The sequence below is a fragment of the Vigna umbellata genome, chromosome 5 (genome assembly GCF_029865625.1).
Source record: "Vigna umbellata cultivar VRB3 chromosome 5, Vumbellata_1.0, whole genome shotgun sequence".
Lineage (NCBI taxonomy): Eukaryota > Viridiplantae > Streptophyta > Magnoliopsida > Fabales > Fabaceae > Vigna > Vigna umbellata.
The window spans coordinates 42,104,195-42,120,287 of record NC_142169.1 but is presented as its reverse complement, the minus strand read 5'-3'; the positions used below and the strand labels follow the sequence as shown (position 1 = coordinate 42,120,287).

At 33.9% G+C, this 16,093-nt stretch overlaps 1 protein-coding gene and 1 pseudogene across 3 annotated transcripts; one reads left to right on the top strand and one right to left on the bottom strand.

Annotated features, from left to right (window-relative positions):
• Positions 1–3,667: 3,667 nt before the first annotated feature.
• Positions 3,668–5,995, top strand: LOC148198378 (uncharacterized; annotated as a pseudogene).
• Positions 5,996–9,854: 3,859 nt separating this feature from the next.
• Positions 9,855–15,610, bottom strand: LOC124820110 (transcription factor PIF4-like). 3 transcript variants are annotated; one of them, XR_015786912.1, is made up of 10 exons: positions 15,375–15,610; positions 14,550–14,642; positions 13,543–14,449; positions 13,359–13,457; positions 13,211–13,276; positions 12,776–12,841; positions 12,394–12,690; positions 12,153–12,263; positions 11,504–11,593; positions 9,855–10,245 (listed from the first exon to the last, which is right to left on the bottom strand). XR_015786912.1 is itself a non-coding variant. In XM_047291747.2 (9 exons), the coding sequence occupies exons 2-9, from the start codon at positions 14,621–14,623 to the stop codon at positions 10,226–10,228; spliced, it is 1,656 nt and encodes a 551-aa protein (XP_047147703.2). In that variant the 5' UTR covers positions 14,624–14,642; positions 15,375–15,609; the 3' UTR covers positions 9,855–10,225. The 3 variants fall into 3 exon arrangements, 2 of the variants coding, with proteins under 2 accessions (XP_047147703.2, XP_087972591.1); XM_047291747.2 differs by lacking the exon at positions 11,504–11,593 and having other exon boundaries at positions 12,137–12,263; positions 15,375–15,609; XM_088116465.1 differs by lacking the exon at positions 9,855–10,245 and having other exon boundaries at positions 11,360–11,593.
• Between the last annotated feature and the right edge of the window lie 483 nt (positions 15,611–16,093).

The following is a 16,093-nucleotide window of genomic DNA, read 5'->3' as shown; positions in this document are numbered from 1 at the left end:
CAAGCATAGTTCTTTCTTAATATCCTGTTATGAACTTAAGTATGTATATATATATATATATATATATATATATATTATATATATATGTGTGTGTGTGTGTGTGTGTGTGTGTGTGTGTGTGTGTGAAATTGTGTATTTTAGTTATTCTTAAATACTAATATAATAGTATGTTAGTATATTTATCAAGCCTCTTTTATATAAGTTTAGCAACACCTGGTCTTATACCAAGTGTTCGTCCTAAACAAGTGTTTGGTCTTACACCAGGCACTCGTTCTATCTCCTTAAACTAAAATTTCTAATACGAGCGTTCGTTCAAACCACTAGGGCTCGCTCACTATAGTGTTTAGTCTTTAACTAACATTCGTATTTCTTGATACTAAATCTAAATAATCTAAGTTCTCATAAACGCTCGATTTACTCATGGGAATTCCTCTACGTATTATTCTTTGAATCTCTTGGAGTGTCTGTGTTTATTGGCTTCGGCCTGCAGTTTTAGTGCTGAGTATGGTCTTTTAGATGTTCGGTTAAAGCTCTTAAGAGTCAGTTCATCTAATTGACTCATTTTGTAAGTTACGTTCGTTCTATTCGTTGGTAGTGATATTAGATTGTACTTGGTTTCTTTCTCAAACCGATAGTAAACCTCTTGGTCTAAATTCATTCTGGAACTGGAGATCTCTCGGTCTCGCTCCAATTGTTCAGTCTCGTTCTGAGTCAGGGTTGAACGTTCGGTAAATTGTATCCGAACGGATCTTTGTGTGAAATGGTTAAGTGAGATGATTATTAAAGAAAGATGAAGAAAATGAGATATGGAAAGGTTGTGGTTTTTGGACGAGCGTTCCGGGGAGGAACGACTCATGCTTGAATATTGAAATTGGTAAAGTATGACTGTGAGCATGCTAAGCTGGCTGTTCATCCTGATGTTCCGTGGGTACTCGTCTTCACGTAGAGGAGGGGTCATGTGTGGGAACGACAGGAGGTCCTAGTCCTTAGGGGTACTTTGGACAGATAGGTTTTGTATGATATGCATGATGAAATGTATCTTGTGTATTGGATTGTTTGAAATGTATGTCTAAGCATGAATTAAATTACATAAGCTTACCCTGTATTTCCTGTTGTGTCTGTTTTGTACGTTCGTCTTGTCGTTGCAATGATCATCCGTATGGATGTGAGCAGAAGGGGACGCGCTATTGGAAGATACAATGGAAGAAGAAAATTTGGTAGAAGTTGAAGTTAAGACCGAACCTTAGGACGTTCGGTCAGTAGAGTAGTTTTTGTAATGAGGCAGTCTTTCACCTCTTTCTCATCTTTGTATGTTTGACCGTTCGGTATTTGGCTTTTGTAAACCGTTCGGTCAGACTCGTACTTATGTATTGTTTAAATATAGTAACTCTTTCTGCAAGGTCGTTCGACCGAGACCGTACGTTCTTGTATAGTGTAAGACTGATCTGCTATATTATTAAATGTAATTATTCGATTATATGGTTCATTGCTGTATTTTTGGAATGTTACAATATATACTAATTTAACATATAAAGAAATTTAATTTACTTTATTGTTATTATAACTTTCTTTAAAGTTTTATTCAAAGTTGAGCTAATATAAGTTTATCTTACTATTTTTGTGTCAAACTTTTATTTCATGTTTACTTTTCAATTGAATAACTGATATATGTACTTAACTTAATTGCCATATTTATTCTACTGACAGATTGACACATTTAATTTTCTGTATTAATCTCTTTTAATAATACTATATTATGTATTACATAATTGTTTGCTTTCTTTAAAGTGTGGATGAATTATTTTTGTTTTAATATTATATTATAGTTGTAAGAGCCTGGTTTAGATGTTAATTATGTTTATTAAAATAAAAAATAACGTGATAATAAAAGTGAAATGTAGTACNTGTCACCATCTCCCAATCTACCCCAAGGGGTGAAAAGTGTGTTTCTGCTTCCTCCCAGCCAAAGATACAAACCCTAGGACGTGCAAGTCCTTAAATAGGGCATAAAAATAACATAAAACAAGTCCAAGCCCATAAAAACAAAAGAAAACCGGTCCAAGACCACTTAGAATGGCGCTCAGCGGTATTTTACTGCTAAGCGGTACTAGCGCATGATCCATTTTGCCCCCCAGCTGCTGTTTTTCCCCTCAGCGGTGATTTCGGCACCCGAAAAGTGCCGCTCAGCGGTATGTTTCCGCTCAGCGCCACTCGGTCAGACTTTTTCTGTGTTCTGGTTGGTTTTTCAGCATTCTGGTTGACTGGTTGACTTTTCTGGTTGACTGGTTGACTTTTCTGGTTGACTGGTTGACTTTTCTGGTTTTTGGTTGACTTTTCAGCACTCCAATCATTCGGTATTTCAATTCTTCTTTCAAATCATTCAATTAGCCTACAAAATCAAGGGAATCTTGCACAAAACCATTAAATTCACTTTCAACTCTCTTATTCTCAAAACTAAAGCAAAAATATGAGTTCAAGCTAGTTTCTAAGTCTTAAAGGTTGCTTTTGGTATCAAATTTAAGCATAAAAATAACGGTTTTTCAACCATTATCAAAGCGTTAAAGTTAGTTGGTTTAAAGTCCAACGATTGTCATGTATTGATGCAACAATTGTTACCAGTTGTTATTTGAGGCATATTACTTGCTTCTGTTAAAGGTGTTCTGATATGTCTGAGTTTGTTCTTTAATTCCATTTGCAAGAAAGTTGTTGACCCTAGAGGTTTAGATGAATTGGAAAATGAAGGAATAAGAATACTGTGTGAATTGGAGATGTATTTTCCACCTTCTTTTTTTGATATCATGGTTCATTTGATTGTTCATCTAGTAAGAGAAATTCGAATATGTGGACCGGTTTTCTTAAGGTGGCAGTACCCTGTTGAAAGATACATGAAGATCTTAAAGGGATATGTCAAGAATCAGTATCGACCAGAAGCTTCAATCATAAAGCGATACATTGCAGAAGAAGCCATTGAATTTTGTTCAAGTTATATGTGAAGGTAAGGGTGTTTGAGGTGTGAGAATTGATTATGTTAGTAGAAAAGAAGTTTATCAAGCTCATTTGTACATCTTAAACAACACTATTGATGTGACTCCTTACATTTCTGAACACGTTAAGGAAATAAAGGCAACATACCCAAGAATGAGTGAAAAATGACATTTTAATGAACATGTCACAACCTTCTTACAATGGTTTAAGAAAAGATTTATGCGACTCCAAATGTTTCTGAAAGTCTATTGAGGCTATCTCGCGGGCCAAACACAGATGTCATTACATATGTTGGGTACTATATAAACAATATTTCTTTTCCGACAAAGGTAGAAGATGACAAAAGTAGAGTTCAAAATAGTGAGGTTACACTACAAGCTGAGGCTGTGCACTTTGCTAGTTCTAAAGACAAATATCCAATCACAGTATCCATGAGTTATTTTGGAATAATACAAGAAATATGGGAAGTTGATTATGTGAATTTTAGTGTCCTAGTTTTCAAGTGTAAATGGGTTGATATCAATTCCGGTGTCATGATAGATGACTTTGGTGTCACATTGGTGGACCTCAACAAGAAGAATTACACTGATGAACCATTTGTTATGGCTAGTCAAGCAAGACAAATATTTTACGTAAATGATTCAACAAATCAAAATGGCCAGTGGTTTTGGAAGGAAAAAACATGCACGGCTATGCTGATGAAGATTCTCTTGATATACTTGAGACAACATCTGTTGCATCAAGACCCATTGAAGACAAGGTCGATGACGTAGCCGATGACATCCACACAATTCGTAGTGATCACAATGAAGGGATATGAGAGAAAACAATATCTTAATAGGTTTTGTGATATTTTTTTTAGTGACTTTAAATGTTGTCTTATTCATCATATTTGATGTAGTACTAACCTTGTATATATTTTGCAGGTATGTCGACCTTAGGATCAGGACGTCGTCGATTTGTCACACGATTTCAAGAAGTGACATCCCAACGCGTTGATAAACAGAGGAGACATGTTGACATTGACCCCAGATCAGGTGTGTCATCAGGGCCAAATATTCAGGTATGTATACTAAAAATAAATTTGATATACTTTTTTCTCTTATAGGTTTATGTCATTAACATGCTCTTTATTTTAAACAGCAAAATTATGAAATTCCAAACACTGCTCAACTTAGAAAGAAAGTGTTGTCCCATGTAGCGACCAGATGGAAGGATTTCAAGACAAGACTGACACGTGTATATGTCTTTGGAGACAGACAACATGAGAATCCATGGGAACACTACAATCTCACACAGGAGGAGTGGATGCAGTTTCGTGCATCTAGAGAGTCTGCCGACTGGCGGGTTTGTCTCTTAACATCTATAGAGTCTTTAGTTAATGCAATTTATTATGATTTTACACTTATGAATATACATGGTTTCACAAGGTAAAAGGTTAGCCGCTTAAGAAAGGCAAAGGCTAAATGATGCACCACACGTGTTATCACGAGGTGGTTATACAAAACTTGAGAAGAAGATGAGGAAGACTCGAGCGGAGGCCTTAAGACTTGAGTCCCCCGACCTAGCACCTGCACCTGCTAGGTACGAGCTATGGAAGGCTGCTCGTACTAAATCTGACGGGAGAATGACATCTTCCTCAACTGCCTTGATCTCACAAAAAATTGTAAGTTTAAACCAAAGCATTGTTTGATTGTTTATTTATCATCGCATTTTCCTTCTTACAATGTTTTTTTATATGCAGGATGAGTTGGTTGAGCAGCACACTCAGGGAACATTTGTTGGCCAAGGTAGGGACGACATTGTAACAATGACCATTGGAAAGCCCGAGGACGCAGGACGTGTATGTGGAGTTCCTAGGGCGATTGGTCTTCGTGACTACTTTGGCCCTGCACAAAAAAACACTCAATCCATGAGTCAGGAGGCATTGAGGAAGATGGATCTTCAGTGCGAGGAAAGGCTCAACCAAAGCATGAGATCAATGGAGCAACGATTCATGGAGCAACTACGAGAACAAAAAGAAATTCAAAGAGCGCTTGAAGAGAAGTTGCATTCCATGACGCAGCCCACCATGGGGTTGCCCACTAAAGCTCCCACACCACCTAGGGTTAGCACTAGGGGATCATGCTCTACTGTAGAGCCTACTGAGTATAATGGTCAGTATGAGTTGTTGGTGGATGGGGATCCCCCACGCATTGTGGCTGTCGGACGAGTACTTGAGGGAGGACAGATTGTTCATGGTGTTCCCCTATTACCCCACCACGTGCGTGTGACGATTGACTAGGTTTGGGATCCCCAGGCTTAGGTGCCTGTACCCACTTCAGAAATTCTCATTTTGTGGGGTAGGCCATAGGAACATTTATAGCCTGGCCTAAAGCATTAATCATGTCACACAGTGCTACACCACAAGTATAATATTTTTATTATTAGTCTTTGTATGTTAAATTTAAAAATATTTATTGATAACTTTGAAATTTTTATGTTCAGTTCATACGTCCCCACAAGCAGTCGATGCATCAGCCAGTCATAGATGAAGATGATGACTTGGCTGAAGTAGAGGCTGATACTCTAGCAAAGCTCATGACAAAATTACCCAGGTTGAACAGAGGACCAGTAGAAGTGTACTGGGGTAATAGAGTATTTGGCATCCCCCCATGTCCCAGTATATATCACATTCAATGATGCACTGGAGATCATTGGGGGAGACAAGATGTTGAATATTTTCATCCCTCAACTATGGTGCATGTAAGATAGTTAATTTTGTCTTCCATATTAAACTTATTTACATTCTTAGTTTCTAACAACTTAACTTTGTTGTTTTAGGTACATGGACACAATCATTGTGGACCAAGGTCGGTCTTCCATGTACGGATTTGTTGAACCTCAGACCATCCAACCTTCTGGTATCACAATTGAGAGCAAACAAAAGTATTTGGAAACATGGATGGCTGAGTCAAACAGAGACATATACTTTGTGCCATACATTGATGGGTATGGGAGCTTGAAGTAAAATTTCATTAAATTTTTCTTAATTAGTTTACTAACTATTTATGAATCATGATAGGTCTCATTGGTAGCCGATGCTCATCATTTCCAAACAATGTAAAATTGTATGGTTTTGTTCGCTACACAGGAAGATGAAAAATGACTTAAGAAACATGTTTCAAGGGTAAGTGTTTCTCTTTTTATGTTTCAAATTCATTTTGACCTTCGTATTTTATGATAAATATAGTTATATTAATATTACCTTGTGTTTTCAATGTAAATAGAGTAATGGGTATCCGTCCTGTATCCAAAGGTTGTAAGTCATTTATAATTCTAATTTATTTTACTAGTTATTGAATGATCTAAATGCTTGACTATTTAGTTTGTCATTTTAGTGTAACAAGCAGTTAGATTCATGGGAATGTAGGTACTATGTCATGTCTTGGATTAAGACCATCATTCGAGCTATCATTACAGATGACTGGAATGAGGTAATGATGCTTAACTTATTTAGATTCTTAGTTTCTAACAACTTAACTTTGTTGTAAGATAGGTACATAATGCATCTTTCTTCATTTTGTAGCGCTTCAAGAGTACATATACTATACCAGAGGACGCAATTAAGAAGATAAGACAGGAGTGGACAACTTATCTTCTACAAAGATGGACTTAGATAGGAAGATTTATTATTGTTGTTCAACATATTTAGATTTAGTTTAACTTTAACTTTTCATAGTTTAGGTTTTGGATTATTTTTTAGTATTTTGTTAACTTCAAACGAGTTGATATATAATATTACAATGTTCTGGGACAATTTTCTGCTTTTTAGGTGTGATTTTATTACAAAAATAAATATTTTTTTTTAAAAAATATCCACTAGACGTCTGTTAATGCCACATCGGACGTTTATAGACGTTTGTCAGTGTATACAAAGACGACCAATGAATTACAGAGGCCAAACTCGTTCCATATTCTGCACAGGTCGGACGTCTATATAGATGTCCGACTAAACAGGTCGGACGTCCCATTAGTGTCACCCATATAGACGTTCGATACGGGTCGGACGTAAAAAGCCCAAAAGGACGTCTAAAGTAATTTCTGCACTATTGCAACTTGGAATAACACGTGAATACTTATAGTAATGAATGTATTAAGTACAAACCTATATGTTAATATATATATATATATATATATATATATATATATATATATATATATATATATATATATATATATATATATTAGTTTTATAGATTAAAACATCATGTGGTTGGTGAGAAGTTGGAGAAAAGTTTCTATACATCTTAAAATCATGTAAATGTGTAGATGGTGAAACTTACCTTGACCTATCAAGATTGAGATGTGAACTTGAACAGCTTAGAATTTGTTAGATTTTTGTATTTGATAGAATATATTTATTATATGTCTTTAATAATATCGCAATAGATTTTTTTTTTATAAATTCATATGTTATCATGAATATTGAGACTTGATACATGCTTAGTTATATATTTTGATACTTAATTTATAAATTAAAGTATAAAGATATATGTGAAACCTAGTATTATTACACAAATAAATGTTCACATTTATAAGCTAATTGTATAAGAGCCCTTTTTTTAATATAAAAACTAAGTTATACTTGTATATACTATTTATTGACGAAAGAATACACTATTTACTCGAAAAGAATCCTACAACTTTTTGACCATTCACTTAATATAACTTTATTTAGAAAGAAAGAAGCAAAGATATAAGTCGACTATGTCATAAGCACAATAGAAACCTGTTGTTAGTTTTTTGGACTTATTTACAAATCGAGGTTATTCTTTGTGATTGATTTAACAACTAAACAATAATTAGGGAGAATGAAAGGCAATGATTAAGTGAAAGCTTAAGATTCTTACAGTTTGATAATGCAGTTGGTTATTTTAGCCATGTGGAGAGCATAAAGTGATATTTTTTTATTCAGTTTGTGGATATAAAAGAAGCTGAACATGATCTTTCACCACCCAATGAAAAATATTGTGAGGGTTGATATTAGTCCTTTTCTAAATAGCCACTTCAGGAAAGAGATGGGTTTGTGGGGTAAATAGAGGAGAAAAGTAGTCCAAATACAACCAATTTGGATGGCCTAAAATTAATTATATCTATGTCACATTTTGTTTAGATCTTCATCAATGGGTCCCATCACTTTCTTTATTTTCATTCTCCTACTTCATGTTTCACTCAACTTGCTTTTATCTTCAAAAAAATATACCATAATCTCATTCGGAAATTGACAATGTTTGAGTGAACAAAAATTAAAAATTAAAAATTAAAAATTAAAAATTGAGGAAACGATACTTTTAAACTACTAAGTTTTTTACATTAGTTTGATATTGTCTTTTTTTATGATTATTTTATTTTATTTTTGTAGTGTGTGTGAAATAAAAGTAAATATGTATTATTTTATTATTACTTTTAAATTTTAAAATTAAATTATATTTTTCATGGGAAAAATGAAAGAAAGGGTATAGTGAATATGGAATCAAATTTGTGATAATTGAAGGGGAGAATATGGTAAGAAACATGATAGTGGTGATGGGATTTGATAGCACTTTGCAGTTCAAGTACAAGCAAGGAAAGTCTCCACATACACACCCTAATTACAAAGGAGAAAATAAATAAATAAATATTATTTTTAGAATTCTTATTGTAAAAGCAACTAAAACCAATGGTTGTGTCAAGAAGTGAAAGATAAGAATGTCATCTCACTAACACCAAGCATGTGATTTCAAGTGTAGGATAAGAATGAAAGGTAACAACACTATTTCAATATCATATATATCATATAAAACTTTTTGTTTCACCAAAAGCTACTTTTTAATGCCATTATCTTATTTGACCCTTTATTTTGTCTATTTTGTAACACTTTTAGGTAGCTAGGTTTTATTCTAAAAGAAGCATAAACTTTCATTATTTGTAAGAGGAATATTTGTAACTCATTTCAATATACTTAATTTAATAACATATATATTGAATGGAATTGATATAAAACTTACTCTTCCTATTTCAACACAAGTGAAGGTAAACCAAAATAAACCATGTTAAATGTTGTCTTAAGTTTTGAATACAATTTTAAGTATTTTTTCTCTCATTAGATAGGGTAAATAAGACCAATTTAATAAAGAAAACAAATACTCTCATCAAATCACAAAATTAACAATCGTATAATTTTATTAACAATAAAATATTCAACTAAAAATAAACACATATATTTTAAACATTTTAATTTTTTTAACTAAAGATATTTAAATTTATCAAATGCTTAAAACTCAATTAATATTTAAATTAATATAAGATTACATGATCGTTGGTTAGTCTAATAATAGTAATAGTTTTATGTTGCTTAGCTATTGGAAGATAAATAAAGTTTTTAGATGACGCGTGTTATCTTAATTTTCGAGTGGACCCCACACAATTTCTTCAAATAAAAAAATCTGAGGGAAAAAAATTGAGTACAAGGAGTTACTGTATTAGTCGTAAAAAAAAGAAATAAAAATTTGACTTAGGGTTTTAGTTTTCAGTGAACTATTAACTTTTATTTTTAATTTACCTTCAATAAATTAAATCATTGTATTTCAGTAAAATTGGTTGAACAAATAACATATTATTATTGTTATTATTATGTGCAAAAACAATCTTGAATACTGTAATTTTGGGACAGTAATAGAATTAAAATACTGTCTTGGTTGCATTAAACTGCACAAGAAACAGTTTTGAGAGTATTATTATAATCAGAGACAAGTTTAGTGGTTTGTTTATGGTGATGTGAGTTGTTTGTTAGTGAAGCAAGTGAAACATTCATCTGACATGAATTGTTTTTAGTGAAGAGAGAGAGATAAGAAGCACAATGTTATATATTCCATAGTTGATGTCATTGAGAAAAATAGTTGTTCTCATGAGAAGTTGAGTCGAGACACAATGATTGCAAAAAAAAATGAGCTCTATCATGTTACTTTCTCAGATCTACAAACTGTGCAGAATGCTCTACCTGATGGGACACAGAAGCTGAGAACAAAACTGGGCCATAATGAAGGACCTGTCTACTACAAATTTTCTCAAACTCTTCATTAGACAACACAAATTGCATGGCCACCACACTACACAAATTTGGAGCTTTATCAGGGTTGATTCCCCCATCCAATGCAAACCCTTCGATTAAGGATCATATAATATCATATCATATCATATATCAGATGCTGGCTGCTATTTAGTTAAAGGTGGAAGAACCTGGAAAGGAGAAAAAGAAAGGTGACGATGATGAAGGAACATAGCAAATTGGAGGAGAATTGTGTGCAAATGGGGTCATAAAGTGTGGATTATGATATGTAACAAAACCATGACCAAGGGCTTTTTTAAAGTGTGAGTTGCTTAGTTTTCATGGCATTCTGATTGAGGAGGGGGACCCCATTTGCAGAAATAGCTCATGGATTCAGCAAGTGTCTATTTTTGAGGTCCCATGGAAAGATAAACAAAACAACTTGGTGTACATATATACTTAGTGGTATCCAAATTTTAGCAGTTAGTTGACTACCTTTAGTTTTGATGCAGGGGACCACAGCAACAACATTTATTTGTAGCTTGACTAAAGATAAAGCCATCACAAACAAAAGTGGAGGGTACATATTCAATTTTCATGACATTTTTCCTTTTTTCAGGACATGTAAAAAATAAAAAAAAAAGCTAAAAATTGTTAAGTTAAGCATTTCCTTTCCACCTGTGAATAATTACTATCTGATGACAGCAGAAAAACCATGAGGAAGTGATTTGTAGTTTGAGAGAAGGAAAGACTAAAGTAGCAACTAATCATGCATCAGCTAACCTTTTCAGGCTTATGCATGCTCACCCAACATGTTGATTTTGGTAAAATCTTGTGCTTTGGTAATCATGCAAGCACTCTAGGAGGCTATAACATAATGTAAGCTATTGAAAAACAAGGAAAAAAATATGACCTAATCTAGTTGAATAAATCTTCTCCATCAAAAGGTAGCATGCTATAGGCTAGGGATGCATCTTAATTTAAGTCCTTTCATAGCAACTAATTATTACATTTTAAACAATGAATGGCTCACATACTACAAATTATAGCCCTGCCTTTGCACATCAGCACAATAAGAAAATCCACACAGATATGTTATGTTCCATCTATAATAAAAAAAAGGACCCTTTTCATGTACCAAATGTCCAAGCAATTAATAAAGGAATTATGCATGATGAGAAAAGAGCAACTGTATTACTTTAAAGGTAGACAGTCACTTTTACCAAAACTATTTTTTCTTTTTACAATTAATTTATTATATCACTGTATGGAAGGTAATAATTTTTCATAAGGTAACCAATCACCTCTAGATATCAACTTTTCTTTTTTATTTAATTTTACCCCATTCTTGTTGCTTTTGGTTTGACCAATATTGTACAATAGATTCATATATAAGTAACTACATATATGTGTGTATATATATATATATATATGAACAGGCAGACATACTGTGAAAGCATACAAGGGCTTCTATCATCTTGCAATTATCTTGTTAGTTATGCCGTAGGTTCTCATAAGCTTTCTTCTAAACTAATTAACCTGTGAACAATGACAAGTAAGAACAGTTAATGAAAATTATAGCATATGAATTCTCAAGATAAAATAATTTTTCTATAAAAGATAGGAATAAAAAGAAGTGGAAAACTGTAGAATGCCATGAAATTGTGTTGGCATATTTTTTGTTGATGCAGTACTGAAATTAAGCACTCAGTAGAAGTTCTATCATATAAACCTGACATATACTATGAATAGCAGAGAAAATGAGAACAACTTTTGCAGCCAATCGCACAGAGGTATGCAACAGAAAAAATCATATATGCAAGGGAAGAATGTTATCAAACACAAGGGGTTTGAATAAGTTATGGAGCAAGGACTATTCATGCAGGTTATTCAATATAAAGAACTGGTGACTGTTGTAGAAAAAGGTTCTGTTGGTGTCTACAATGTACAAGGTGACAAGTTAACATCTGTTTGTCACCATCTTATTACCGACAGGAAAAAGGTGTAACTTCTCCATATAATTGATGTGGTATGCTCATGTTAATGTTCGTCAAAGCAAGGAGAACTACGCAAATGGCTTACCCATTTTGCCACTCACAGTCTCATCAATATTTGCTGCTCCACTCATGTTTCCACTGCTGTTGCTGGGTGTAATCATTGTTTGACTATGTTGTACTGCCTGGGGACCATATCTAAATACATTGATTGGCTTCAAGACAAAAGTGAAAAACAGGGAAAATTAGTTTCAATAGGTAAACTATGGGAAGCTTATCAAGAACACATAAGGGGTTTTAGGAGGGAAAAAGAGAAATAACTTTCTCTTGAAAGAAACCTGTTACCTGAGAAGCATTTTGCATAAGGTGATAGCCCATGTAACGTGCATATTGCTCTGAAAGAGCTGGATTTTGCATCTGATTTTGGTAATTAAAGGCACCCAAAATAGGATTTTGACACATCAATGTCTGGTTTGGTGTCTGAGATGAAGATACTGGATGATCAAGAGGTACTCGTGGTAATTGCATTGGATTTTGAATGGGAGGGAAAGGAGAAGTAGCCATTCCCATACCCATTTGAGACATATAGTGCTGAATTCCTGGAAACATCATTGGTGCCATGCCAGATCCCATCCACATTAGCTAGCACCAAGAACAAAATTGTTTATTTCATTTGTTAGTAATGTGAGACAAATTTCATGTGCAAGATATTGTGTGGCACATTTACCTGAAGTTGTAACTGAAGTGATTTCAAATATTCTATTGCCTCTTCCAACATTGATGCTTTGTCTGTCTGCAGATACATTCCTTACTTAGTTTTCAAGACAATATGATAAGATCATATAAAGTGGAGAATCAATATCTAAGTACTTGCATTTTGTCTTCTTCACTTGATTGCTTCACTCAATTTTTTTTGTCCAAATCTGATCCAATTGTTTTATGCTAAATATGGCTCTCAACAGAAGTGATTTTCATTATCCTTAAAAAATCAACAAATTCCTTCTTTCTTCTTTTTTTAAAGCAAATTTCACACATTCTGTGTTGACTGTGTCACTTTAAACGGAGCAGTCAGAGAATCACAATTGCAGCTTTATCTGACTCTGAATGCATTTCCAAAGAACAAGTTATGACAGTAGAGTCCACATTCATTATTATAACTAACCTTGCTACTGTGAGGTATGAGTTGTTGCAATGCTTTCATCTTCTCATTGATCCTATCTCTCCTTCTCTGCTTCAACAAAAAACACTGGCACTTGTGAGAACAAAGTTTACAAAAATTAACTTCACAAGAAATGTGCTAAAATTCCCACCCTTTCTGATAGATTATGCACTTCAGCAGCACGGTTCCTTCTAGCCGACCCTGTCCTTTGAGATGTCTTGTTGCCAACTGGTGATTTAAGTTCTGTGTCCTATAACACATAAAGATGTAGTTCAGTGTCAAAGAATAAAAGAATCTAATCATGAAGATAATAACTACAGAGAGTGCAGCTTCACCTCACTATGATCCTCAGATTCTTCCACGTCTATTGTTTTTCTTTTTTGGCTCTGGTTTCTGGTGGATAAGGAACAAGTTTTTCCTAGACTAGTACCTGAGCCACCAGAAGACGAAGTAGCAGTTGGTTCAAGCTTCTCTGATTTCCCTTTCTCACTCAGAGGAATTGTTCTTGGCACATCATCTCTGACAGCTTCAGGGTCAACAGATAAAGTAGTAGTCCAAACACCATTGCTTGATGCCCTGCTAGCATCTGGATCTTGGGTCATGTGATTGCTACCACAGTAACTTGATCCAACTGTCATCAATGAGCACTCTCTAACCTCATTTTTTGACATGTTACCAGTGATTTTGTCTCTAAAACGCCCATTAGGCAATGCTGAAGAAACATTAAGGGTAGGTGAAAAGTGAGAGAAGTTTTGAACCTTACATGGTCCACCACCCAAGTCATTATTATTTTTCTGAGGTGAATCAGAAACATGGAATCTTGGAGCAGGTATAGGAATTCCTGAGAGTTCCTGAAAAGAGGAGGATTTCATAGTAGGTGATTGTGAACTTACAAGCACATGGGGGGCACCAGAAGCATCCAATTTGGTAAACTTTGCCTCTTCAAATGGCTTGATTTGCTTATAGGACTCAACATCACACTGTGGCAGTTCAGATAAAAGGTTTGAACAGAATTCTTGTTCCAATGGATCCTCAAGAGGGTATTGGATCCATGAGACTGTCTCATCATCTTGAATCAAGTTACTTGAGTTCCCAAATGGCTCACTAGTCCTTAGTGTTGATTGAAAAGCCCTCTGAAGAGGTCTCGGTGTGATCGAATTCACTACTGGTTTTCTATGTGTTTGGCTGTGCAACACTACCTGACCATTTTGCCACAGAAGCTCCACAAGTTCTTGGTCCACCCTGTAGAATTTGACCACATCACATGGATTGTTACAATTTAAGCAGAGTTAAATTGGGACAAGAACAGTATTCTGCTTTGACAGAAATAAATTGCACACACCCCATAGGCTTCTTTTGATTGTTGGTGATGCAGGAATCACTCCCAAAATTCCAATCAGGAACACTGTTGTTCATGGCTAAGCAAATCAGTTATCTGTTGGCACAAAAAGAAAAGAACTTTAGATTTGGTGTAGAATAGAAAATCATAACCAAAGACCCTTTTGAGTGATTTTGTAATATAATAGAAAAATCATAAGCAAAGACCCTTTTGAGTGCCGGATTTTGACTCCTTATGCAAACACACCCTTTAAAAGCATAATAAAATAATCTGTACCAGAAAACTGAATAATCAAATAAGCATAAACAAATCTTTAAAATGAAAAATAAAAAAAGGAATAGAAAGAGAAAGACTTTGAGTGGGTCACGTTTGGAACTTTACTAGAAGAAGAGTGAACAAGCAAACCAATGAAATGGAACCATGACTGGTTTTTGCCATTCTGAACTCTGAATAAATAAATCACCAAATAATTCAATTCCCAAGCTCCCAAAAAGGAAAATTCAACTCTCGGCCATAGATAGAAAGTACGAGCACATTTACAAACCCAGAGAAACAAAAACCGATGAAAAACAAGAATCTAAACAAAACATTAAACCCAACAAATTGAGCATATTTTGAGACAGGAAGCTCAACTAACTCTGCAAGCCTCATAAACAAACCCAAACTCAAAGAAAAACAGCTTTCCATAACAAAAAGCACACTTTGAAAACATAGAAAATGATGAAACTTTTTTCACTTTCATGAAAAAATAAAGAACCCCATGATTCATTTTAATCATTACCATTATTTTCAACATAAAGACAAGTTGCAGAAAAATTAGAACTCCACCTGAGCTAAGGGCAAAGGCTGTTTTTTTTTTTCTGACTTGTTGAACTTAGAAGGTTTCTACAAGCTCGAAACAGAGGCACCTCGTTTGTTCTCTCTTTCTCTGTCTCTACAACTATGAGAACTAAGTATATAGAAGAGTTTTTAACAGCAATAAAGACAGTGACATCAGCACACACAGAGAGAGAGAGAGAGAACACACAATTCCTAAGGTAAAATGGTGCTTGTGCTTCTCAACTGCGAGAAAAACATTGCTACATGGGAATAAATGAACATGGGACCAGTTGACGGCTATTAGAAATAAAAATAAAATCGTAAGAAAATTCAACAGATTTGGTCAAAATGAAAATATTATTAAATTTTAAGAATTAAAAAAAAACTTGAATTAGCATGGACTGAAGTTTCTTATACTACCATAAAATCACAAATTTTATATAATCAAAGTACTTCTGCAGTAACTATTTTAAATAAATAATGATACTTTAATAATATCTTTTTATAACATTTTAATACTATACTAACGTACCACGATTGTTTATATTAATGTTTATGATTATTATTATTAATTATAAAATAATTTTAGACCAATCACATAATAATACATAAATAAATAATATTAAAATGTTATAAAAAAAATTTTCTCGCATATTATTATCCATTTTAAATATCATCTTTAAAACAAATTTTAATGACTTTAAAAATACAACAAAATATGCAGAATA

Coding starts and splice junctions, on each gene's coding strand:
- LOC124820110 (XM_047291747.2), bottom strand. CDS start 14,623: ATGAACAACAGTGTTCCTGATTGGAATTTTGGGAGTGATTCCTGCATC. Junction 13,458..13,542: donor AATCTGAGGATCATAGTGAG/GTGAAGCTGCAC, acceptor TATGTGTTATAG/GACACAGAACTTAAATCACC. Junction 12,691..12,775: donor CACTTCAGTTACAACTTCAG/GTAAATGTGCCA, acceptor TCTTGGTGCTAG/CTAATGTGGATGGGATCTGG.